This window comes from Vigna unguiculata, chromosome 3 (assembly GCF_004118075.2).
Source record: "Vigna unguiculata cultivar IT97K-499-35 chromosome 3, ASM411807v1, whole genome shotgun sequence".
Taxonomy (NCBI): domain Eukaryota; kingdom Viridiplantae; phylum Streptophyta; class Magnoliopsida; order Fabales; family Fabaceae; genus Vigna; species Vigna unguiculata.
The window spans coordinates 56,008,316-56,035,379 of NC_040281.1; the positions used below are offsets into that span (position 1 = coordinate 56,008,316).

General features: G+C 35.3%; 3 protein-coding genes across 3 annotated transcripts; 2 read left to right on the forward strand and 1 right to left on the reverse strand.

Annotated features, from left to right (window-relative positions):
• The first annotated feature begins 414 nt into the window (after window positions 1-414).
• On the forward strand, window positions 415-16,772 carry LOC114176180 (WD repeat-containing protein 11). Its single transcript, XM_028061131.1, has 20 exons — window positions 415-1,556; window positions 2,292-2,778; window positions 5,957-6,044; window positions 6,152-6,333; window positions 6,528-6,664; window positions 7,638-7,704; window positions 8,685-8,817; window positions 8,948-9,062; window positions 9,993-10,068; window positions 10,165-10,347; window positions 10,858-11,018; window positions 11,663-11,768; window positions 12,276-12,480; window positions 12,571-12,857; window positions 12,992-13,113; window positions 13,412-13,556; window positions 13,646-13,738; window positions 15,467-15,540; window positions 15,832-15,885; window positions 15,964-16,772. The coding sequence occupies exons 1-20, from the start codon at window positions 571-573 to the stop codon at window positions 16,256-16,258; spliced, it is 3,996 nt and encodes a 1,331-aa protein (XP_027916932.1). The 5' UTR covers window positions 415-570; the 3' UTR covers window positions 16,259-16,772.
• A 609-nt stretch (window positions 16,773-17,381) lies between these two features.
• Window positions 17,382-19,666, reverse strand: LOC114178571 (putative clathrin assembly protein At2g25430). The gene has a single exon (XM_028064565.1). It carries the CDS (start codon window positions 19,330-19,332, stop codon window positions 17,497-17,499), a length of 1,836 nt encoding a protein of 611 aa, XP_027920366.1. The 5' UTR covers window positions 19,333-19,666; the 3' UTR covers window positions 17,382-17,496.
• Window positions 19,667-22,189: 2,523 nt separating this feature from the next.
• On the forward strand, window positions 22,190-26,977 carry LOC114178217 (BRCA1-associated protein). The gene is made up of 11 exons (XM_028063999.1): window positions 22,190-22,548; window positions 22,625-22,733; window positions 22,814-22,928; window positions 23,033-23,130; window positions 24,554-24,660; window positions 24,813-25,068; window positions 25,628-25,681; window positions 26,005-26,148; window positions 26,228-26,292; window positions 26,411-26,465; window positions 26,548-26,977. The coding sequence occupies exons 1-11, from the start codon at window positions 22,274-22,276 to the stop codon at window positions 26,701-26,703; spliced, it is 1,434 nt and encodes a 477-aa protein (XP_027919800.1). The 5' UTR covers window positions 22,190-22,273; the 3' UTR covers window positions 26,704-26,977.
• Window positions 26,978-27,064: the final 87 nt, after the last annotated feature.

The following is a 27,064-nucleotide window of genomic DNA, read 5'->3' on the forward strand; positions in this document are numbered from 1 at the left end:
ACAATATAAACAAAGTTTGGTTACAAAATTCTATCAGGACATATTAAATTAAAAGTTAAATTTAGTCTCGAATCAATTTTTTACACTTTCACTTAATTGAAAGTAACTTTAAGAGCATCTTAAAGTATAATAATTTATAGATAAGCTATTTTGCTACCGTAAAGATTTATAAATTAAAACTTATACTAACTTTCCAACCATGGTTTCTTTTTCATTTTACTACATAATTTTGTCTTGCGTAAAAGATAATTATTTGTTATAATCAAACGAAATTAATTATTTTAAATTACTTTCCAATAAACATCTCTGCACATACAAAATTATTATTATTAGTAATTTATAGTTGATGGTTTATCTATTAAAGAAAATGGAAATGAGAATTTAATATTTTAATGTTAAAGGTACCGTTGAAAGTTTTCATTCATTTCTTTAGCAGGAAGGAAAACAACGAAAATCGGAAGCGAGCGATCAAAGGCAAAACCAAAACGGAACAGAAGACGTTTCAGCGTAGAATAGTGGAGAGGGTGGTGGCACGGTGTGGATCGGAATCGGAGTGGAGTGAAGTGAATTATGCTGGCGAGTCCGAGAGCACCACCAACAGTAACTGCCCAGCCGCAAGAGTCATGGGAATCAATGCTCCCAGGCCCACCCAGTCGCAACAACTTTGGATCCGCAGATCTGAGCCCGCACGGCCTATTGACATTCCCCTCCGGCAGCTCCATCTCCATCGTCGACACCCGTTCCATGCAGTTACTCACCTCCTTCCCCATCCCTCCCCCGCCTGCATCCGCCGCTCCCTTCGTCACCGCCCTCCGCTGGTCACCCCTCCCTCTCAGCCGTCACCTCCTCTCCTCTGAGCCCTCCTCCAACCACCTCCTCCTCGCTGCCGGAGACCGGCAGGGCCGCATTGCGCTCCTTGATTTCCGCCTCAAGGCTGCCATCCTCTGGTTCGACACCGACTCTAAACTAGGAGTCCAAGACCTGTGTTGGGTCCAGACACGCCCCGATTCGTACCTTCTCGCTGCTATTAACGGACCGTCCACTCTCTCCATCTACAACGCCACCAGCGGACGCTGCGTTTGGAAATACGACGCGTCTCCCGAGTACTTCTCCTGCGTTCGCCGCGATCCCTTCGATTCGCGCCGCATCTGCGCCGTCGGACTCCGTGGCTTTCTGCTGTCTATCGTTCTCATCGGAGACTCCGATGATGCTATCGTCATCAAGGAGCTTCAGATTACCACCGACTCAAGCGAATTTCTTAAGCTCGAGAGAGACTCTACATCCGGATCGTCCTCCGCTGCCATCCCGTCGCCTGCGGCGGCGGCGTTTCCTACCTATATCGTGAGATTGGCGTTCTCCCAGCAGTGGAGGCACATTCTGTTCGTCACGTTTCCGAGGGAGTTTGTTGTGTTTGACTTGGAGTATGAAACGGTGGTTTTTTCCACCGCGTTGCCGCGGGGTTGCGGCAAGTTTCTGGACGTGTTGCCTGATCCGAGTAACGAGTGGATCTACTGTGCTCATCTTGATGGCAAGCTCAGCACGTGGAGGAGGAAAACGTGAGCATTTTTCGTCTTCAATTAATTATTTTACCTTTCCTCTGAACTCGGATGAGTATATATGTAAGTGCAATCACGAATCGGTAAAAACACTGAGTAGTAAGTTTGTGTGTGTTAGTGGTAGCAAGAGAGTAACAGAAACGTGTTTTGTCAAGACGTATATACTGGCTATTCGTTTGAAATTAGATAGCAAATATTGTTTTGCAAATTTTTGTTTAACTTTGGTTGTTGTAAGTGTGAAGAATCCTTTATTCCTCGTGTTTGAGATAACTGCATGGAGATGCTGGCATTTGTAATGATATTCCCCTTTTTTGAAGCTGTTCCTCCCTGTCCATGAGATCTGAAAGTGAGGTAGTGAAATGATCAAGGGTGATCATGAGATTTCGATGATAGCTTCCTTTATTGGCATTACAGGCCTATTGTTTTTCTACTTGTAATTTGCTCTTTTAGTTTTCAGGCTGGAATAAGTCTATTAATCATTGTTACAAGCAACTGTATATAATCAACTTTCTTTTAAATGTCTATTTTCTTTTTTGAATTGCTTCAGTAACCATATTGGGTTTGCTCTGTTATAAGAGGTCTGTGATCCTCAAATTTATAGTCATCATTAGGGTTTGAAGAAATTTATGATATTTTTTATTTACGACTTTTTTTTCTTTTTTAACTTCATCAAAGTAGTGTTACATTTTTTTTTTTCTGAAACTAAGAGATACACTTATCTGTTTGTTTTCACAGTGGGGAACAGGCACATTCTATGTACTCATTGGAAGAGTTGATGCCCTCAGTCGGTACCTCTGTCCCTTCTCCTGCAATACTCTCTGTCCTTTTATGCCAATCAGATTCGACATTCCAGAATATTGACAAGGATTATTCTGATGTACCTAGTTCTCCTTACCTTCGCGAGGATTTTGATAATCCTTTTGATTTTTGTTATGAGTCTAATATTGTTTCTAAGATACATTTGATCTCCATTTCTGATGATGGAAAAATTTGGAACTGGCTCTTGGCTGCTGAAGGGCTTGCAGACACGCAAAAAGATGATAAGAAGCTAGATCTGGTCAATGATGACCATAAAGTATCGCTTCCTGGGGCCAACTCTACTACCTCAGCATCTTCTGTGGGTGGACGAGACCTAAATGTAGGCAAGCAATGGGAGGGTGGCAACAACAATAGAAACCATTTGCAGAGCTCAAGCTCCGACCACGAGGAAATTGCAATGAAGGCAAGTTCATACTTACAAACTTGCTTTGCTTTGTTATGTACGGTACATTGATGATTGGTGGTTCATAATATGAAATGAAGTATTGAAGTTTCAAAATGTTAATAATAGTACGGCAAAAGTACTTTGTTATTCTGGACAAAAAGGGGATCAGCCAAAATTTATATTGATTCTTGATATATTCTTATGAATGTTTATAATGATAATTTTTAGGTAAGCGTATTAGGCTGTTTAGTATTATAATATAATGATACATCTACTGCAACTTCGAAAGATTTGTAATGGAACAATTTTGTTTGGACAAGGTAAAATGCATGTATTTTACATTCCTCATTAGCTTTACACTTTTATGGGATGGAAAAGTTTTTATGGCTATTCTTTGTTGCTCAGACAATTACTCTTTCAAGGGAACCTTCATATAGGATTCCCTTCTTACACTGATGAGAAGTCTTTCTGAGGAGGATAACTTATTTTATTCTACTTGCTATACACCTTTCCTTCTCTCTCTAATTTTCCTTGTGTCTCGGTTGGAGTTTGTGTACTACTGCAAGAGCCATATCTAGTTGATGATATAGAGCTGAATTAGAGGAGTGATGATGTATGTTAGATATTGTTTATATATTGATTGATATTATTAAGATATTAAACAATATCTTTTATTTACTCTATTTATTTTCAGTTACTCTTTTTAATTGTACTCTACTATAAATAGATTACCCTATGTGTGATTTATACACAAGGGAAATTAATCTCAAACCCTATTTTTTTTTATTCTCAACAATGTACTATATAAAATTTCTTACATTAAATACATAGTTTGAAGCAATGGGAATATGTGGGAGTCCATATGTCAGTCCCAGAAGGTGCACAAAATTCTTCTGGTGTTTTGAATGGTGGTATGTAAAACAAATAAGAAAAGCTAGCGGATGCTGAAGGCTCTTTAGAATGTGAAGGTATGGAGGATAACTGAATATAATTTGCAGCCTTATTCTTGCATGTGCAATAGCTGTTTCTGCATTCAAACCATGAAAAATAAAATTGAAGATGGATATATTGAAACCCCTTTGATGATGTTGGATCTGCTACTAAAATGGCATAAGGTGGCTGGAGGTTTTAGGTGGTGTATTTTCTATAAGGATACTGATCAAACAACGGGGGATAATGTGTGAAATTAGATATCTCCACCAGTCGACCATAGCTTCCCTGACGATATCCTTGGAGGTAGTCTATCTAACTTTGTGGAGAAAGAAGTAGTTCTTTTTTTGAGTTTAATCAGCTCCTGGAGTAGATCAAGAAGTAACTTTTATGACCCACGGTTTTTTGAACATAAAATATGGTAATGCAATAGTTGTGATTTTCTAGGTTTGATCATTTGATTCTATTATACTTAAATATCATTTAACATTTGATCAAGCAAATCTGTCAAGCATTGATGTTGATGAATCTGGGGAACAAAGCTGGAAAGAAATTCAAGTTCTTCAAACATTCCTACCGCCTACTATATATGGGCTGGAAGATTTCTGATAACAATAGAAGCTCGAGATTGAGTTTTCTTTTCAATTGGAGGATAAATAATGTAAGGCCGGTTCAACAACACTTATACACCAACTGTTGACTTTACACTCCTTTTGAGAAATATTGGGGTTATTTTAGGTAATTTGAAGTTACCTACACTATATAGTCAAATAGGTGTTCCGATGGACTATAATAGCAGCACAATAGGAGACATTTGTTATGGGCTGTATTAAATTAAGCATGTATTAATTATTGTTACATATTGAGAAAAATTGTATAGGGTTGATCTCCCTTGTGTCTAAAACATACATAGGGTGGATGTATTTTTAGTAAAGAGTGATATAAGTATATATGGCAACCAAACATAAATATGGTAAATAGAAGATATTGTTATAAACAATATCAACGATAATATCAACAATATCTACCAATATCTAACAATGTCTATTTTTCCTTTATGTTTTCCTAATTAACATAAAACCATATATCTAACAGTTATCAAATGTTGATACATATGGGAAACAATAATGCAAGAATATGCTAGAAAAAGTTATGTTTTATGTAGTTGTTTTGTTGTTATATAATTATTGTGATTGTGAAGTAACTATTTTTAAAACTTGGGCTGGTGGCCCAGTTTGTGAAGGGCTGAGTGGGGCTGGGTGAGCTAATTGTCGGTGTGCATCTGAATTGAATTGGTGCAAGTCCGGTGTTAGTCAAATTAGGTGTCACAACGGGCTATAATAGCTGCACCATGCCTTAGATATATTTTTATTTACATATCATATGCATGCAAAAAATGCTAAAAAAAGTGGAAGTGTAGTAGACATTTATTATGAGCTGTGTTAAATAATGTATGTATAAATTATCAAATATTGATACATACAAGAAACAATAATGCAAGAATATGGTCGGAAAAAGTTATATTTTATATATATGTTTTCTTTTTATATAATTATGGATAAATAATCAGTTGAGTACAACAAGTACTTTTAATTTTTAGTACAATAAAAGAAAGTCTTATTACAAAATTACAGTCTCAGTTATGAATTCAATTCCTAGGATATCCTTGTTTTTATGGTTATCTCCAAAATTTCAACTTATTGTATTCTAGGGCAACTATTCTGGATCAAGTTTGGCTACCACTGAGAAGTACATCAAACATGATAGGCAATTACAGTTCTATAATGAAATCAGTGAACAATGGTACAGTACCTTCAATTTTGCATCTAATTGAAGAGAAATCAATTTCTGCACCGAGTGGGACACACTGTAAACATTAATCTTGGTGCATAACCATTCTTCCCATTGTACTCTGTCTCCCAAGAAAATAAAGAAGCTATAGAAAGATGCAAAATATATTATTTGGTCAAATTGTAATTAAGTTCCTGCATCATTTATCCTGCATGGAAGTAAAATTTCACCACCAATGGAATCTTTTCGAGAGGACGATATTAGGGTCACATCTTCCAAACCTATGGTTGGAGTTCTTATTACTTGACTTATGACTAACGTTTCATGTGATAATCTGAATCCTGACTTTTATTTGCTGATAAACAGCATCTAAATGCGAAATAACACCTATTTGGATTTCCTGTTTTGGTTTCAATTTCTTAAGTTGACTGATTCTGCTAGGCTTCACTTTTTTCTTACTTATTTTCTAATGCAGATTGGCTTAGTTGGACAGCTTCAGCTTCTTTCCTCAACAGTGACTATGCTGGCAGTACCTACCCCTTCTCTTACAGCTACCCTGGCCCGTTAGTTTATCTTCCCACCAATTTGTAAATTTGTTTGAAACTTTAAATATAGTGGTTACTATATATACATGTTTCCTGTGTTGATTAGTGACTAACGTTATGTGAAGGTGGAGGAAATTATCCAGCAGCAGCTGTTCCCCTGGTTGCTTTGGGAACCCAGAGTGGGACAATAGATGTTGTTGATGTTGCAGCCAATGCTGTTGCTTCAAGTTTATCAGTTCATAATGGTACTGTTAGGGGACTACGATGGTTGGGAAATTCCAGGCTGGTTTCATTTTCTTATACTATGGTATAAATTCAGTACTTGTCTGAACAAGTTTTTCTTTATGTTAATTCCTGCATAGTTTCATTCTTTCAATTGCAGTTTGTTTTTTTTTTGTAATTATGTTTAGATCTTACTGCTTAATGCCTCCTTCAATTTAGAATTTCATGGAGATTTTTTTGGTTGTTGTCCAATTGTTATGCATATTCTTTTGGACTCAGGCTAATGAAAAGTCTGGAGGATATATTAACAAGTTAGTTGTTACCTGCCTTCGAAGCGGCCTTAACAAGATGTTCCGAGTTATGCAAAAGCCAGAACGCACACCTATTAGAGCTTTGAGAACATCTTCATCTGGAAGGTGAATCTGGAAGCTACAATTTTGTTATTATTATTTACTTTTCTGTTTAGTTTCTGAATCTTCTTTTGCTTGCATGCTTTTCTGTTTCTATTTTATATCTTGTAATAATAATATTGACAACTTTGTACTAGGAATATGGAATTTAGTTACTTAATAAACGATAGAGTTTATATGGAATCATACTTTGTTGAGGCATAATATATGCTTCGTTCGTGTATCTCACCTTTGAGATGTTAGTATATGTTACACGTCCCTCGCTGATTGTGCAAAATGGTGTCCTACAGAATGTTGTAATCCTTGCTGTTGATGGGGCTGTTGGGACTGACTCAGAACTTATCTTTTGTTGCTCAAATGCTGATATCTTTGTTGGTGTTAGAGAACAGTTTTGGTGTCTAAATTTTTTAAGAAAAGATTTGCTTCATTTATGTCCTTTTTGTTTTTCACATCCAACATTCTGATTGATAGTAACTGGTTTGTGAAGATTTTCTATCCATCAAATATGCTAAAAGTTCTATTTGATAGCTGTTAAATATCGAGAAAAACTGTATAGGATTAATCTCCCTTGTGTTCACCATAAGGTGAATATATTTATAATAAAGAGTGATACAAGTATATATGACAACGAAACATAAATATGGTAAATAGAAGATATTTGTTACAAACAATATCAACAATATTTACCAATATCAAACAATGTCTATGTTTCCATAATAAACAATAGACCAATGTTTCCCTAATTAACATGAAACACAATATATCTAACAATAGCAAAAGAAACAAGTTCCTCCCACCCTCCCTCTTTTTGAAGGTGGGATCTATGCCAGAAGTATTAGTTCAATTTTATCAAACTCTTGTACTAAATGTTTATATGTCCTTTCCATCCTGGATTTGTTATCTTTTTCCACCCTGTATTAATATATAGATTTGTGATTACATAATGGCTCTCAATAGTTGGATATCCATAATATTTCAGGTATCTTCTAATTTTGTTTCGTGATGCACCTGTGGAAGTTTGGGCAATGACTAAAAATCCCATCATGGTAAGTTGGTTTATGTACTTGAAGTCCCTGGGCTTTTTCTCTCTTCTAACCTGCTTTTGCCACCATCATTCTCCCCTTCTTTTTCTAAGTTTTCCTTGACTGTTGTATGGCACCTTTTTTCCTGTCTTTTACTGGAATTGTTTTTTTCCCCTTGATATATAAAGGGAAAATTTATTAAGAAGGAAGGGAGAGATAACAAAAGCTAGAAGTAATAAATTATGATAACTATGTCAAGAAAGAGGATGACTAAATCACAAAACATGTAAAACAGCTCATTAATCTCATTAAAGATCTACAAAAGACCCCTTCCCTAGAAAGACCATTAGCAACCACCAAGAAGCTAAGTAACACTCAAATGAACTTGATAGGCAACAATCCCCAAATAAAAAATCTAGCATTTCTTTCCTACCAGATACACCAAAAATCTACAAATTGAGAACTTTGCCAACGCCCTTTATCATCTGTATTATTTCCAAAACCTCTTAAAATTAACTCTATGGAACTTCTGAAGATCCTTGGTGCAAACCTATTCACTGCTAAAAGACAAACAAAGTATTCCATAGAATGGAAAAACTACTGAGGAACGCAAAAACAAATGAGAGTTATTTTCAGAATTTGACTGCATATAACACAATAATTAGGATTCCTAAATTTGAAGTAGAACATTGGTAATATTCCTGCAGATCTAAATACCTTCTTGCATATCTACATTTTCCTCCTAATATTCTTGTTATGAATGCACGTAGAACTTGGTTATCACGAATTAATTTCCTGTTTTCATGAATGATGACTTCATTTTTTTTTCTTTATTTCAAAGCCCTGCTTTACATAGTGTTTTCCTTTTTAATTAGGAAGGTTAATTTGGAGTCTTCCAAATTCTACATTTTCCTTTTTTCTTTATCTGTAGAATAGTTATTTATTTTCGGTGACACTACATGTTCTCTATCTGGATATTTATAATGCTTGCTCTATCTATGTAGCTTAGATCATTAGCTCTTCCATTTACTGTACTGGAATGGACTCTTCCAACAGTCCCACGTCCTTCTAAAGATCAAGCATCTGGAACATCAGATGAAGCACCTAACGTTTCCAAAACTTCCTCTTCTGATTCAAGTAAGTTGTTTGCTTGAAGTTCCTAGATATTATTAGCATAGCTGCTAATATAGAATTAACGATTCCTTTATTTTTTGCGCATGATTAAAATAGCTTATGAGTTATGAGTGATGTTGATTTCCTTAAGCAGAGGGTTCAAGTACTGAGGGATCTCACGATGAAACGTCTGAAAGTTTTGCATTTGCTTTGGTGAATGGGGCACTTGGAGTTTTTGAAGTGCAAGGTCGAAGAATTCGTGATTTCAGGTGTGAACTTATTCAATGATGAAAAAAAGTTTATTACTGCAATGGTGTCGCTTTAAATGATATATGGGGCCATTTAATATGCATTGATCATTATTTAATCATCATCAAAGCACAGATAAGTTTCTTTGTTTTGTCATTCTTTTTGGCAGCTATTACTTATTAGTAGTTGGTCTCTGTTATAATCTATTAATTTGTAGTGCTTTTTCTTCACTTCAGAATAGTAGTCATTAGTGTGCTATAGTGGGGTAGCGAAGTCAAGGGGGCCTAGGCTGCTACAGGATTCAAAGAGCAAAGTGATTTTCAATACAGCCATTATGGAGGCAAAAGTTGCTTTTTGCACACTAAAGTGCAGCCACTTATATAAAAGTTTTGAAAACCCATTTTTACCCATGAAACAATGTCAATAAGTTTTTTGGGGTAGCCTAGTACTTTCTTGCTTTAAAAACTTGTAGAATTTGAAACCCTTCTTCCTTGGCCATTCTTACAACTAGTTACCTCTATTTTGACGACCCTTTTTCCTTCACACTTCACAGACCCATTTTTTACTGTGTTCAGTTTTTTCTTCTTTTCCAACTAATATTTTGGTAATTTTATCAATTTTCTTGTGTTTCTTTTCTATTATATTTAACTTAGTTTATCAGTTCTTTTAGTTTGTTACTTTGTTCTTAGGTTGATGGTCATTGAGAGTGTAAATTGTGACATGACTTATTATTTATCATAATTTTCTTTAATTTAGGGTTTTTCTTTTTGACTGTTTGTATTATAGTATAAATTGTTGTATTATAAGTTATAATAGTAAAATAGTGACAACCCGGTTTTGCTATGCTGCTATAGCGTTTAAGAGCTGGCTGGTATGCCTGTTTCTGGGATTGATAGATATGCAATCCTTCCTTTATGCTCGCGTTCTCTGATTAAGTAAATTTTCTACAGACCAAAATGGCCCGCTTCTTCATTTGTATCATCGGAGGGATTGATAACAGCAATGGCCTACCGCTTGCCTCATGTGGTATGCATCGTTACTTCAGAATTCATTCTCTATATATCTATTTAATTCAGTTTTGCTATATATTGAATGATGATTTTAACCAATTTAGTTTTACAGGTCATGGGAGACAGAACAGGGAGCATAAGATGGTGGGATGTGGTGACTGGACATTCTTCTTCATTCAACACTCACAGAGAAGGAATCCGGCGAATCAAATTTTCACCTTTTGTTCCCGGGGACCAGAGTCGGGGGCGAATTGCTGTTCTTTTTTATGATAATACTTTTTCTGTATTTGATTTGGTAAGATGGGAGTTCACGTTTTTATTTGTTTTTATGGATCATTGATGTAACTTAATTTTTCTTTCATGTTATATTTGGCTTATATATTTGTACAGCTTATGCTTATGAACATTTTCATAGCTTTGGTTAATTTTTATGTAACATTGGTTTTTACGCGGGGTTGAATACTGATAAACTTAATATTATTATGTGGTTTAAATATGTTTTTAGTTTTTGATAAAATAGCAAATATTTTTGTTGTTCCCAAAATTTTTATCTGAATCACTTTCTTTCATTATTTAAAGTGCCATGTAATATGATCTAGGTAGAAAAAACAAAGTAGAAATTTTATTAAGGACTCGAGCAAAGTCTAATAATTTATTAGGGCCAAAAAGCTTGCTGGTTTTCATTTTTCATTAATCTTTTTTGGGGCAGAACAAGTAAAGGTCGGAAAGAAATTTTCCCTTTTTGGAATGCTGGGAACATATATTGTAATTGTTTGATCATAAAACTCAACATGCTTTTTTGCAGGATTCGCCAGACCCCTTAGCCAATTCACTTTTGCAACCCCAATTTCCTGGAACCCTTGTATTGGAACTTGATTGGTTGCCCTTGCGAACTGATAAGAATGATCCTCTGGTATTGTGCATTGCTGGAGCAGATGGTAGCTTTCGTCTTGTTGAAATTAATGCGTAAGTGCCACAAATCACTAATAAAAAAATGATTTTTTTTGTATTATTGTTATTACTGCTATTATTGTTTTTATTATTACTATCATCAATATAAACATATGATTGGTGGTCGTAATGGTGTTCTAGTGACCTGGACTAATTTTTAGCAATTATGAAATCGTTCATCTTGACGTTTAAATGTCTTGATCAAAACTGTGTTCAGATAAATGACGTGATGCCACCTAATTGTTGTATTTAAATCTGTCTGTATTCAATCTATCCATCTATGTTTTTGACTATATAGGGGGACATATCTTGTAATGGCACGACAGGTGAGGGAGAGAGGAGTTAATCTAAGTCATATAATCACCCATGGATGGATAATTTTATTTCAGTTAATCCAATCTTATCCTCCATTTTAAATATATAGCCTGGTATCCGTCCTCTGTGCGTGCAATGTTGAACATATTTGTGTTCACATGCAGTGCAACAGTAAGAGACATTTAGTTCATTATATTTCTAACCTTTTGAAGTTTTAGTATTCTTTTCGAGGTGAATGAATCACCAAGTATTCGACATCATCTAGATGAGAGCTAATAATAGTTGTCCCAATTTCAGGGGTTTTAAAAACGGACTGACTGTGAATTACACGTCTTTTCATGCAGAAATGATAAACGATCCGGTTATGCACTCCACATCAGAAATACAAAGGAGAGATTCCGGTCAATGCCTATATGTTGTCCCATACTACTTCCTTCACCACATGCCCTGGTAGTGATCGTAACTAAATTTAGTGATTCTACATAATGGACTAAAATATTTTTTCTTTGCTACGAAAGTTCTATACCCAACTCCAACAGTGAATGTCTGCATTTTATAGACAAAAATATTGTGAACACCGGATTTCATGTCAATGATGGATATGAGAAGTAGCATGAAAATATTAAAGAATGAAATGGAAATGATTTCATATAGTGTGAATCCTTTTGAATTTCTCATGTCATGGCAATATGATATCTGTTTTCATTTAAGATCAACAAAATCTCTTACTGGAAAAAACAAATTTGAATTTCATATTCCACTTCCCTTGAACTTAAGTTAACCATAATCCCTGTTTAGTCTGTCTGTATAATTCACTCAAATGGGTTTTCTTTTACTCGTTCTTGCAATACTTGTACAAATTTTATTAGTTTTGTACAAATTACGATTGCATTGGTCATCAGCTCTTTGTGATTTTTTTATAGTACTACATTTTAATATGTATTAATGTTGCTACAGGCGTTGCGCATGATCTTACAATTGGGTGTTAAACCTTCTTGGTTTAATACTTGTAGTACGACCATAGAAAAGAGGCCTCACTCACTTCCAGGAACTCCTACATCTACAGGGGATCTTCGCACATACATGATCAACATTCCACCTCTTGGCGACTCAGTGGTGCCGGAGATGCTTTTGAAAATATTGGAACCATATAGAAAAGAAGGTATATATCTCTTAATAATGATAATTATTCCGTTTGCCATTTGTATACTTTTGGTGTTTTAAAAAGCTACCAATATGTCCATTTCTGAAGGTTGCATTCTTGACGATGAGAGAGCAAAGTTCTATGCAAGTATTGTGGATAAAGGTTGTGCTGCAAAGTTTGCTTTTGCAGCTACTATATTTGGTGAATCCTCAGAAGCTCTGTTTTGGCTACAGTTGCCTCGTGCACTTAAACATTTCATGAACAAGTTATTGAGAAAGCATCCACCAAAAAATTCCACAGCGGCACCTATCTCTGATGTTGGTAATGGGACATCTGTGCACTCTCGGATATCACCAAAAGGAAAACCGACAGAAGAAACAGGGAGAGATGTATTGGTATGATGTCTTACAGTTTCCTTTAAGTTTCTATCCGGTGATATATGTTGTAGTGCCCCACATTCCAATTTTTGAAGTTGCTGTTAAAGTTGAGTGCCAGATTCTTTACCTGACTGTAGCTTTCTGGTTAGCAGAGTCGAGGACAACTACGGTTAATGGCTTTTGACAGAGAAGAGCTGTGGAAAACTGCTAGTGATCGAATTTCCTGGCATGAAAAATTAGAAGGTGAAGAGGCTATTCAGAAACGTATTCATGAGTGAGTAAATTCATCATTTCTTTTTATTGATTTGTTGGGAGTGTCAACATATGTCTTAGTGTGACATAATGTTAGAAAGTATTTTAGTTGTAGTCCAAATCCTTCGGTTTTTTAGGACTGCATAATTTGATATTATAATATCCAAGATATTGTATTTGTGGTCCTTCACTTCACAAAGTGGTGTGTTGTTCAAACAGAAAAGATAATGCTGTGATAGAAACCAGTGAAGTTTCTTTTCTTTTGCTATTTTCAATGAGATTATACTCTAATTATAATACTTATTTTTTGGTGCTCGCAGGCTTGTGTCTGTTGGAAATCTAGAAGCTGCAGTTAGTTTGTCACTTTCTACACCTCCAGAGAGCTCTTACTTCTATGTCAACGCTCTTCGTGCTGTTGCTCTCTCTTCTGCTGTTTCAAGGTCTCTTCATGAACTTGCTGTGAAGGTGAGTATAACTGTGGCATACATGTGTTTAGGCATCCAAGAATATAGTTGATATATTCAGTGTATCATAACATCTGATGTATTTTTTAGGTTGTTGCAGCCAACATGGTGAGGGCTGACAGGTCACTCTCTGGCACGCATCTTCTATGCGCTGTTGGACGATATCAAGAAGCATGTTCTCAGGTCAGGCTGCATTCACAATATTTTTTGTTTACTTTCCCTGCTTTATTAAATTTACCATCAAACGGATACACATAATTTAAAAGGTCTCTAAGCTGGTTTCAGTTTGGAAATTTTACCAACTTGTAAACAGGAGCCTGGTTGCTTGATGGTATTACTTTTTGGTGATTTTCAAGGGCAAGTTTAGTTAGGAAAATTTAATTTTTCCATTTAGATAATAACCAGATTCATGATATATAATTTTATCTATCATTAAAAATAGATTAGGTTAAATATGTTTTCGGTCCCTTAACTTGTAGTGAAAATTAAAATTAATCTCTCTTCAAAACTTTGGTTCAATTTAATTCCCCAATTTTAAAAATGTCTGGAGTTAGTCCTCCAAATTTAACAGTGTTAAGAATTTGCTGAGCTGTCTAACAGTCCGTTACCATGGACTATATAATGTTTGGACACCTCATTATCCACATGTCAATCAACTTTTTTTTGAATGAATTCAATAAAAAAAGATTTTGAAAAAAGGAAATTCAAAGAGGTTCGTCTTCTCACAGAATAGAAAACCCCAAAGGGTTTTTCTCCTCTTCCCTCGTGTGGACTCCTGCTTCCATAGGTCCTATGTTGTTGCGCCTCCCCCAAAGGGTTTTTCTCTTATGGTATTTTGTTCTATGGAAGTTGTTGGAATGGAGGGCGCTGAGGGTGTAGTGAATAAATGATGGAGCAAGATCATATCCTGAGTGTTGTGTAAAGATGGAGTTGTGATGATTGTGCCTAGGTGATAAGAAAAGATGATCAATGGCAATGGAGAAGGGAAATCGTGGAGTTGAGACGTGGAGGAAGAAGAATAACTTTTGAAAAAAATTTCAATGTAATTCATTAAAATAAATAAATTTAATTGACATTTGTAGATGCATTTTTAACATTGTTACATTCTGAGAACTAAATTCATACATTTCTAAAATTGGGACTAAATTGGATCAAAGTTTTCAAGAGAGACAAAATACATTTTTCATTAAAAGTTAAATGATCAAAAACATATTTAACCAATATATATATATATATATATATATATATATATGGGAAAGAGTGGCTGCTGAATTTTAGTGTTAAGAAGTTAAACATCTTAGGTAAGGTAGTTCCTTTTCTGTGTGTACTATATCCTCTACTCAGTAGCACATCTGTCTGAATTCAGTGTAAAATATTCAAGACAACAAATGGTTAAACTGTTAAAATTTGAATGTTACAGACTTCCTTGCACTGCATTCTCTTTTAATATCAATAATTTATGGAAAATCATATAATGTTTGTTTATGATATCTTAATGGATGCTTTTCAAAGTTGATGGATCACATTAACGACTGAAATCTGCAGATGCCAACTTTCTTTGCTGCAGGATCTGCTAAGCATGGTTCCAACATTAATTAAGGGGTTTTCTATCTTGTGCCTGTAGACACATGATAGGAAATAAAAAATAAAAAACTGAATCTTTTGTCAAGAAAGGATTTTCATTTTATGAAAAATACAACAAAATAGATCTATGAACTTCAAAAATAAACTCTTATTATGCAAGTTCAACCGAGGAAGCTTTCTGAAAATAGAGCTTAATTAGAAATTCTGGATTTTTTGGAAAATTCAATGAATACTTAGTTAGCTTTTGCAAATTAAAAATTAATAGTCTGGTTATCTCTATAATGGGCTTGATTTTCTAAGAGAAATGCAATGCCATATCTTATGCAGCTACAAGATGCTGGGTGCTGGACTGATGCTGCAACCTTGGCCGCTAAGCACTTGAAGGGGTCAGATTATGCAAGGTTCTTACTTGTTCTTGATAACATAATTTTTGTTCACATTAACTGACTGAATAACCTCCAATCCACAGGCTAAATGACAAAATTATTAATGGATAAATTTTGCATTAGTATTTATGATATCACATCTCTAAGTATTCTGTTGTCTAATTTCTAGAACCATTTTGAATTTTACAAAAAATTTAACTTTTACTTTCCAGTGGTTGCCGACTCCCCCATTCGTATTAAAAATAACATTTCAATTGAATACCATCATGACTAGAAGATCTTCCCTACGTTTTGTTATTCTTTCAGGGTGTTGCAAAGATGGGCTGGACACGTCCTGCACACTGAACATAATATCTGGAGGTACCAGCGCTTTCCTTTCTATAAATTTTATCTTCTTGCTGGACTTTTCTGTTTTTGATCTCAAATGACCCGATGCAGGGCCCTAATTTTGTACGTTGCTGCTGGTGCACTGCAAGAGGCTTTGGCTGCTCTTCGTGAGGCTCAGCTGCCTGACACAGCTGCAATGTTTATCCTTGCATGCCGTGAAACACATGCAGAAATAGTTTCTAACCTTGCTGACGAAGAATCAAGTTCATCGGTCAATGATGAGCTACTAAACTTGCGTGCTTTAGATCCAAAGAATGAAGATGTCATTGCAGTTGATGAATATTTTGGACAATATCAAAGAAAATTGGTGCATCTATGCATGGATTCGCAGCCTTTCGCTGACTAAGTGTTGGAGGAGCTACCAAAATTGAGTGCTTTATGAAATGAATTCGATTTTCTCACTTACATTCATGGAAAAATTATTGAATTGATCAACTCTTGCCATGAAAAGAAGTATTGGGCTGATTCCCATTCCAGTACCACCTGAAGCCTGCATTTTTTGTGTCAAAGGATGGATGTTATTGCCTATGTTGTTGTAAAAAGTGTGTATAATTGCGAGAGGGATGGCATAGAGCGACAAGGAGTCTTGGAGGGAGGCGGATACCAGAGCCCCTTGTTATTAATTGCAGTTAAAATGATTTACCTGAACTGTTTACTTAAAAGTTGCAATTACATGGGGTAATTGACCCCTTTTAGCTCTTATATATAAAATTTTGTAGGCATCAAATCATTAAATTGTATTTGTATTTGATTTGATTCATAGGAGAAGGGTTGCATCTGTATCTGCATGCAACGTGAAAATAGTATGTTAATTCTATTGTGTTAATTAATTGTTATACTCGATTTTTTACGGTGTTTGATGAGTTTAAGTGCTTCTCTCATTTATTTTGCTTACCGACGGTAATATGCTACCAACGTTATGCTGCCTTTTCGTATAATATACCTTTTTGTCGTCAAAAGGATAAAGTATATATATGCTATTGCAAGAGTTTTAGTTTGTACAATTTAACATCCAAATAAATAATTAAAATAAAATATTGAAGTAATAAATAAAATAAAATAAATAAAGAAATTTAAATTTTATAATGTTAATGGAAGCTAAAACAAAATCTACTCTACTCCTTCGATATTTAATCTCACCACCCAACCTTGGTTGTGCTATAAGTAGACGCAGGTATCAGGTAGGTAGGTGGGTCCATTTTTATGTGAGCCACCGCCATTGTTTAGAAACGTGTTTAGGTAGTGACATTGTCGCACATTATATATGCTACGAGAATAACATCTCATTGGCCGTGTCAAAATTACATGGCAGGTAGAGAAGAACCAGTAAAGATATATATATATATATATATATATATATATATATATATATATATATATATATATATATATATATATATATATATATATATATGGATTTAAATATTTGATTATACAACATATTCTTTATAACATGGCGAGCGAGTATGTAACTCTTCCAATAGTTTTTCAACATATATGTTATCCCGAACGCAAAGACAGAAGAAAAATAGAGTTCGAAGGCCCTGTGTCCATCGCACAAAACAATCCCTCCCTCACACGAATTCAATAAAAGGGTGCTTGGTAATAATAGCCTCCACCAAATTGAGGCATTCCATAAGGCATCATAGGTTGCGGTGCAGTGGCATAGTAACCAGAAGGAGCACCACCACCAACTCTAGTCAAACCCACTTGCCCTTGCATCCCATCCACCCCATATTGCTTCCACACCTGTTGCTCCTGCACAAACAACTGCTGCTTCCTCTCCATGTCTGCGATTTGCACGTATGAAGGTGGCGGCACCGACAACGATGCTGCAAACGGATCCTGCGCTCCCACAACTTGAACTGTTCCATCCGGTGCAGGCAAAGCCAGAATTGGAGTGCCCCTCTTCCCGAGTCCAGGCAGTGCCACGCTACTAGCACTGCCGCCACTTAGCTCACTAGTGCTAACGTGTTGCCTCACTGCCCCTTGATCATACATCCCGTTCAGTAACAACGGATCAAACCCCCCTCCCAATTCACCCTTCTGCTTTGACAACATGCTACCGTTCTCCACCAATGCCACTTCCCAATCTGCTTTACCAACTTCAGCAGCTGCTGTTTCCCATGCAGATTTCACTTCCGATTCCTCATTTGAAGGAAACGCCTCCCAGGAACCTTCACCCCTCACCGTTGCACCCCCAGAGAACAATGCCAAAGCCAGCTTATTCCCTTGCTCCTCAGCTGAAACCCCATCATCCCTGAGATCCACCAGATCACTTGTCTCCTTTTCAGAACCAACCACCTTATTCGGCTGTGCAACTGAAGGGGCTTCTCCAGGTCTAAAACTCTCACTTTCCGGTGCTGGAAGAGCCTTCACCTCATTCATATTTGCCTCTGCCTCTGCCTCTGACTCATTCACAGTTATTATTACCTTCATCTCTAATTTCCTCTCCGGGCTCTTTTGCCTGTTACTCATCTCCTTCAAGAAACCCTCCAGTGTCCCCAGAAGCTTGTCAGTGATCTTCTGCACTTCAGGGTACTCGGAAGACCTTGCGATCCCCATATCCTTACACCAACCATAGAACCCCACCAACTCATCCATCATCTTGGCAGCACCCACATAAGAATCAAAAGCCTTCACACAATGCACATACTCCATCTCCGTGAACCGATCCAACAACACCCCCAAAACATCACAAACCTCAATATACAACTTAAAACTATCCCTCACTACCTGGTAAAGCGCAACTAGCACCAACCTGTTGTTCTTGGCAGCACCACTAGGCCTACAGCCCAAGACACGATCAAGCATCCGCAGCAAATGCTTCAACCTTTCCAAAACCCTCTCAGCTCTCATTTCCCTCACAGGAGTAACCTCACTCCTCTTATTACTCTCCTCCTCTCTCTCTTCCCTGAACTCCTCAGATTCAACACCGCCTCTGAGCTTCCTCCGATACGCCACAAACTCAACCTTCTCGTCAAGATACAACGCGTAAAGCCTCACGAACCCCGCGTGATCCCAAGAACTAGAATGCGCCTCGTCTCTGAAATCGGACATGTTGAGAATCCTGGTCCCTCGGCGAGTGGCATGCACGATCTCCTCCTCAAACGCGGGGTGGCCATCCACCAGGAGTCTATGAACAAGCATGAGAGCCTTAACAGCCACAATCCAATCACGAGTCTTTGTAAGCCTCTTGGAAATGGTGATCAGAGAAGCACTGATGTAGCCTCTGGAATGCGATGTCAAAGTGAGGATTTCTCTGATGTACTTGTCATCAGCAGGAACCTCTTCATGGCTCGTGGCTTTGACGACCAAGACTTCGAGGTCAGGGGCCAAATTACCGGCGACTTTGGCTATGCTGATGCTGGTTTGGTCCTTCACCACACCAATCGCCTTACGGATTGTGCTCGATGCCATAATGGGTGCTTGATTCGCTTTGCGGAAGCGAAATTCAGATCAAATTTCAGATTTTTATTTTTGTGGGATTGAGTTTTAAGGTTACCTGAGTGTGATGGAGACAGAGGGTGGAACAGCGTGCGAAGGGGACGGAGGATTTGTTGTCTTGTGTTAGTGGATGAAGTGGTGCGTTGTGTTTTTTTGTGTGCAGTGTGATCAAATCAATGCAGCGTGCGTATGTTTGTTTAACTTTGTGACCTGTGATTTGTAACAGAAAGAAAGAAAGTGAAAGAGAAAGAGAAGAGAGAAGCGGAAGACAAAGCAGAGATTGCGAAACCGCGTAATCAATGGGGAAAAGGATTTTGATTGTCTACGTTTTTTATTATTTTCACTTTATTTAAAATTAAAGTGACCAATTACTTTATCAATCACTTAAATGATCCGGTGTTATTAATATATAATAAAGAATTTAATTAAATCATTATTTAATATTGTATGAGTCTTTATGTTTTGTCTTGATAAATAAATAGGAGAAAATTTTTCATAACTAATGAAAATCTGGTATATTGATAATATTTTCTAAAAGACGCTGCCATGTCTTATTATTACAGAAGGTTTGCATTATGAAATTTAGGTTTATTAAAGATTAATTTTATTAATTTTCGTTGTTATTAACTTAAAATACTTGATTATATAGTTAACACTTTATATGTTCCAATTAAATTGTCTTAATGATACGACGGTGTGTCGGCGAAACGGGTCGTGCTGACGTTGTTATCCACTCAACGGATGAAAAGTATAGTAAATACTTTTTTTTTTTTGAAATAGTAAAGACTTAAAATATCTTTTTCTTTACATGTATTTTTGCTGTGGGATCCTCCACTTTTCGGAAAATATCTGCATATATTTCATTAGTTTAATTCAACTTCCTAACTCTAAAACCTCAGTTATATATAGAACATTAATTAATTTTAACATATTGTATTGACGTTATGAAATGTTTGTTTTAACATTTAAAGAGATAGAATTATTATTTATAAAAAGATTAGTTTCAAATTTAACATTTGTGGAGAGTTTCATTTGGCATTTGTACAATGATTTTATTTGATCACATATCTTAGGCTATAAGAAATGTGGAAACATAACTTTGTTTTGTGTTATGATAGCATCTAATTGGGCATGAGAAAGTAAACGTTACAAACACGGTTGCCAATAATACATGTATACGTTGTATTACCTACCATCACATCATCTTAAGAGCAGGGATGTAAAAATAATCTACACTGACACAGTACCTACAAATAAAATTAGTAATGGATGAGAAAAGAATGTTATAAAATACCTACAACTAATAATTACGGATATATTTTATAATTATATATTAATAATGTGGGTACGAGTATCATAATATTTATATATTTGAATATTTGTATCAATTTAATTTAAATTAAAAAAATATAATTAAATTATTAATATATTAATTTTGAATGAGTTATTTTTTATCAATTAATTTTAATTTGTAAATTATTACTCAACACTATATTTAAATGAAGTTATTTAGATTTTATTTGAACTTTATGAATGTTATCTTTTATATTTTATTTGAATTTATGGTTAAGATCGTTGTTAAATATTTTAATTTTTTTTATAAATACTTATTGGTAACATGGATAAAAAAATATGTGAATACCTAATAATGAATATCTCGCACGTATATAAACGGTACGAGACAAATATTTATTCAATGAGTAGATTACATGAAACTAGTACCCATACCTTATCCACATCTCCTATTTCAAATACTTTGCAAATAAATATCATCGATCTTTAAAAGAAAACAAATAAAAAACTAATGAAAAGAAATATTTAATTATTATAAACTCTAAATATAATAATAATTATTATTATATATATAAAAAGTATTTTCTCTTTTATATTCACATTTCATACTTCTAGTTTTACCTTTTATAATATAATTATTTATTAAATTTTTAAAAATTAACAAATTTTTAATTAAAGTTAACTAACAATAACATTAAAATACTAAATAAAAAATATAAAAGAAAATAAAATTGTTTTACTTTCTTATCGGATTAGTCTAAAAACAATCTCATTTTTTTATTTTTTGTGTTTTCTTTTTATTTATTTTTTCAAATCATTTCTTCAACCAAAAAAAATCTGGTTAATCTTAAATAACATTAAGCTGCATTAGAGCCGTAAAAGTATCAGTAAATATTGAGATTCAATTTCACATATATTACAAACTTTAAATTTCAAAATTATTTCAAGATATCTCATCTTTATGATCATCTTAATATTTTATAGAAGAATTATCAATTTAAGAGTTATCGAACAAGTTTTTTTAAGAAAAGTTTTCTTTTGTTCTTTAATCTATTAGAATTCAATGTCTTAAATAATTTTTCTGATTTATTTTTCAATAAATTTTATATTTTAAGTGTGCTACATATTATTTGTGGTAGATTCAAATGAAACTAAATACAAATTTAAGAATGATCAATCCACTATAAAAATGTCTATATTGTTATAAACATTTTAACTATTTTTGCTTTTCGTTATTTGTACTCAAACAAAGTTTTTAAATTACTTCCAAAATATAAGTTAAACAATTCAAGAAAAAATTATTGAAAGTCAATTATTTGTTAAAGCTTTTTGAACTAGCTATATTTATTTTACTGCAAAAATGTTGTCAGATATCCGAATGTTAGCGTCTGCATTTATAATTATTAACGCTTTGTGGTTATTTAATATGTAATCAATTAGTTAAATATATATTTACGTATGTAATTTTGATTTTGGTAGAAATTAATGCGAGTTCCTTTCAATTAATTTTCGTTTTTCAGACGAACCTATAAAAATGAAAATGGTTGTAATCTGAAAAGCAATTTTCATTATCAGTACACATTAACAGACCCGTCGTTGAAGTTCAGAATTCCGGCGAGCCATGTTTTTGCTCCGCGTCCACTCAGTGGACGCCGACCACCCTCTCGATCCCCAAACCATCTTCCGATCCCATTCCCAATCCAACAACCCTAAATTTAGCGAACGCAGAGGCGCACTCCACTTGTTCCGAACCTCTCCCCGTTCCTCCCTCCCAACCCAAACCTCCCCCTCCACTCTCCTCTTTATCCTCGCCGTCCCTAACTACCTCTCCTTCCACGACTTTATCCCCTTCTGCGGGCCCCACCTCGACAACTTCTACCACCTTCTCTTCATCAGGTTCCCTTCATTTCCACTCTCTCCCTCCCCTTTCGTGCAAAACCTAACTAACCATTCATTTTCTTCTTTCATGCAGGAACGACGGGACGGAAGATCGCTATAGCGTGTTGATCAAGTTTGCCGATCAGTTCGCCGCCGATGAATTTTACAGCTATTTCAATGGCAAGAAATTTTCTCCCGCTGAGGTGAATTAATCTTGATGACCTTTTCTCATTTCAATTTTGTTTTCTGTTTCCGAACATTTCAAATGATAATCAAAATTTAGGCAGAGGTGTGCCATATTTTGTTTTTGCAATCTGTGGAGTATTCGGAGTATGCAGAAGTTGCTGGGACTCCTCCTCCTGGTTGTACGGAAATACCAACTTGCCCAGTTTGTCTTGGTGAGTTTAGCGACTCTTTTTTTTCTCTGTTTTCTGTTTGTTCCTGGCAATGATGTGAGGAATTGGTTATGGGTTTATGTATTTTACTTTTATGTTAACGCTAGAGAGATTGGACCCTGATACGAGTGGAATAATGACAACACTTTGTGATCACTCATTTCAATGCCCTTGTGTCTCCAAATGGACGTACTTGTCTTGCCAGGTATTTACGTTGTTCATACCTTTAAATAATTTTTCCGTGTTTTGTTACACTTCTGGTTTTGGTTGGTTTAGGTGATTCTAAATTCTTAACGTGTTGGTTTAAACTCGATTCTACTTGGAGTGTTGTGAGACTTTATGAGAGACTTGGCCATTAATGTGCTACAATTGTTTTTGGGTTGTATAGGCTAACTATGAAACAAAGTGGAGGTTAATTACTAGTGTTTTGGTAGAGAGGGATAGAATAGATGAAGTGAAAGTAAGTAGGTAAGAAGAGAAAGAAAGAGAATTCCGTAATAGACTAAAAAATACAGTTTGGTTTGAAGGGAAAAGGAGAAAAAAGTTGCTTATTTTATGTTGTTTAACACAACCTAATTTATATGGCTTTGTGAGAACGATTACCACGCATTTTCTTAGCATCCAAGCGCGTGGAAGGTTTTAGCCATGAACCCCACATGATTTTTTAAAGATTGCTTCAGCTTTTTAACTAGCGAAAGACATTCGGACCCTCTCACTTATCTTCTCTTCTTCTCACATCTGTGCTATTTTGATCTTACCAAACAGAGTGTACAGGTAGCAGGTTGTCATAAGCTCCCTATTCTGTAACATAATATGTTTGATGGATTGTCTTTGGAGTTAAAAGTATCTTGTAAATTTGCTTAGACATCTCATCAGTTATCATCATGATATATAAGGATTTCACACTACGTCCAAAATGAATGGTGTGAGGTGGGTGGAAACTTATAGCAAAAATGTTTTGATCTCATCTTCTCAAATTCATGCATCAAGATGGACTGTAGACTCCTATTGATGCACATCCGGGATATTAAAATCCACTCCCAGTAATTAAGAATCTGGAATATATTGTTCAATTTGATTTTCTTAAAAATGAGGAAGTAGATTGTCAGGCAGATATATCTCTTCATATGTGATTTCAGATAAACTACATTCCAATCGATTGTAATTTGTAACACAGATGCGCCATTGATATTTAATTCATGGACTTGTCTCTTTTAAAGTTGCATTTTAGAAAATAGAGTGAAGAGTTATGCTTGGGAAACTAAAATGTTCGGTTTTAAACTCTATAATTAAGTATACATATGCATGTCTTTTTCTATCAACAATCATAACTTCACACTCTTTTGTCTGAAGTGCAATTCATTATCTCACATTAGGGGAGACAAATCCTTATGATTTGTTTACTTTGACAAAATAATTTCTAATTTTATTTCTTGTTTTTTCTTTTAATTTTAAGTACCACCTTGCTTTTGAATTGTTTTCTATTGTTTTATGTCATGTTCATTATGCTGTAATTTCCTGCACAAAAAGTCGCATGAAAGCTGTGCTTTTATTTGGAGCGCAGTTGGAAGGATTGCCTTATCGATGCAGAATTCTATTGTAAAGAGCCTTTGCTGTTTATATTGTAGGTTTGTCAATTCTGCCAGCAACAGGATGAGAAACCAAATTGTTTTATTTGTGGAACTATAGATGATCTCTGGGTTTGTATGATTTGTGGGTTTGTTGGATGTGGAAGGTAAACATTACATTTCTTATATTTTCTCTGATAACTTGTGTATGAAAGCCCCTAATTAATATAATAAGCAATTCCCAATTCATTGAACCTGAAATGGCATGCTTTTGTTTTGTCGGGGAAGACTTTAACACTGAATTTTCTTTTTTATCTAGATATAAAGAAGGGCATGCTATTCAGCATTGGAAAGATACTCAGCATTGCTATTCTCTTGATTTTAAAACACAACAAATTTGGGATTATGTGGGTGACAGTTATGTACACCGATTGAACCAGAACCAGTCTAAAATTGATGGCAAGTCGGAGGAGATGAATTTTCGCTGTATGTCACTGGAAGGAGATTGTGATACGTGTGAATGTCGTGAAGATTTAGGAATTAACGGGGCCCTTTTCAACAGCAAAGTTGAAACAGTATGTTTCTAATTAGTCATACACGGAACTCTTGTATTTCGTTTTGTCTTGTATTCATGAATATTATATCGTCCTACATTTTCTCTCAACTAATGCTCCTACATTCTAAAAGAAAAAAAGTGTCCAATAATTTTTTATTTTTCCGAAACATCGAGTGTGTTCTGCATTCAATACTTGATAAAAGTATCGAGAGAATTGGCAGGTGGATATACCGTCCTGCTTTGACAGATTAGCCTGAAATAGCAAACCTTGACATCTCTGGTATGCTTTCATATGACTACCACTAGACACCCTTTTCACATAGCCCTTGGTGCAAATACTATCTTGTAGTAGAACATTGGCTCAAATAGTTAATTCGAATAGAATATAAGGATGAAATTTTTAAAGGCAATTTGTATGAAAGTTATAAAATCATTTAATGATCCCACATCTCAACAGCTTGTTGTTGTTTATTATGTGGTACTTGATGTATCTTGTCTCGCTGTTAACATCTTACTCTTAATTTTGCACTCTTCACTGTCCTGCATGGTCACTAATTGATTTTTAAATATGAGAACAGATTGTGGATGAATACAACCGTCTTCTTACGTCTCAGTTGGAGACACAAAGACAAGTGAGTTAACCTTTTGTCCTTATTTCTTTCAGAAATATGAATAAAACGGAGTCTTTGAATTGGATGTACAGAACAGAACTGCAGATTATTTATGACTTCAACTCTGTCTGAAAATTACATTCTTGGAGTGTCATTGGAGGGTGATGAAATTACTATTCGTGTGGGTTGTGATTGGGAACATTGAGGCTGGTTCCTTTGTCTCATGATGAATGGCTTTGGCGCAATTGCTATTGATACTTTCCATATGTTGTTGGTCTTTGAGTCAATAATACTGGTGGTGGTGTTTGTGAAATCTAGTAATGTTAATACTTTTTTCGTTTCAGTATTATGAATCTTTACTGGTAGAGGCAAGAAGTAAAATGGAAAGTTCCATGACTGAAGCAGTCGAGAAAGCTGCAGCTTCTGAGATGCAGGATATCCAAAATCAACTGGAAAAGTGGACAGAAGAAAGAAATGCCATTGCTGAGGTAAGTTCTTTGTTCTCTATATCATTTGGTATATTATTTACTTGAATTCTATGCTATTTAGCCATTCTTTCTGACCTAGGTCAATCAGAAACTCATAAAAAATCAAGAGATTTGGCGAAAGAAAGTTAAAGAAGCTGAAGAGAGGTATGTCTGCCTTTATATTTTTCATATAGTTTAAATTTGTTCTCTAGCAGTAAACAATAAATTTTCACTTCAGATCAACACTTCATTCTGAAACCTGTCTAAATATATAATCATGTAGGGAAGCTACATCAACTAAAGCGATGAATGAGAGGATAATTGATTTGGAGGAACAGGTATTGCAATTAGCTATAATGATTCTTTGTACGGAAGTTCTCTAAATATATTGTTCTTTGACGCGTTAAATATGATATACAGATTAGAGACATCAAGATCTTTCTAGAAGCGCAAAAAACAATTGATAAAATGTCAGATTCAAATGGAATCAAGGATGGAACAGTCCTACCTGTGGCTTATGAGTCATCTCCAGGTCACAGAAAGAGAAATAAAAAGTCTGGTCGAAGGCGGAATTAGTTGCAACGCAAACCAGAAGACTTGTTCTTTCGAACTTATGGATATATAGAAGTAGAACCAATTCGTGGCCTTGGATGGTTGTTTGCATGTTTCAGATGTTGTACAGTTGATGCTTGTAAACAGTTAATTCGACGAAATTCGTAGTTCTAAGCCATACCAGCGATGCCCTTCGTAGATATGATGGTAAACTGACCTGCCCGAATTCATAAAGATTTACGAATGATATGAACCTTACCCCATATTTAACGAAATATTATTTCTAAGTCTTCATAAATTTTAACCCGCGCAATATAATGTATACTTCCCGTTAGATAGAGTGGCAAGTGATAGTTATGCCCTAGACAATGATTGAATTCCCTCC

What these genes read in the sequence shown, in the direction of transcription:
- LOC114176180 (XM_028061131.1), top strand. Translation starts at nt 571, where the DNA reads ATGCTGGCGAGTCCGAGAGCACCACCAACAGTAACTGCCCAGCCGCAA. An exon ending in CCTACCGCTTGCCTCATGTG is followed by an intron (nt 10,069 to 10,164) that starts GTATGCATCGTT and finishes TTAGTTTTACAG; the next exon opens with GTCATGGGAGACAGAACAGG. An exon ending in TTCATGAACTTGCTGTGAAG is followed by an intron (nt 13,557 to 13,645) that starts GTGAGTATAACT and finishes TGTATTTTTTAG; the next exon opens with GTTGTTGCAGCCAACATGGT.
- LOC114178571 (XM_028064565.1), bottom strand. Translation starts at nt 19,332, where the DNA reads ATGGCATCGAGCACAATCCGTAAGGCGATTGGTGTGGTGAAGGACCAA.
- LOC114178217 (XM_028063999.1), top strand. Translation starts at nt 22,274, where the DNA reads ATGTTTTTGCTCCGCGTCCACTCAGTGGACGCCGACCACCCTCTCGAT. An exon ending in TACCACCTTCTCTTCATCAG is followed by an intron (nt 22,549 to 22,624) that starts GTTCCCTTCATT and finishes TCTTTCATGCAG; the next exon opens with GAACGACGGGACGGAAGATC. An exon ending in TAATTGATTTGGAGGAACAG is followed by an intron (nt 26,466 to 26,547) that starts GTATTGCAATTA and finishes TATGATATACAG; the next exon opens with ATTAGAGACATCAAGATCTT.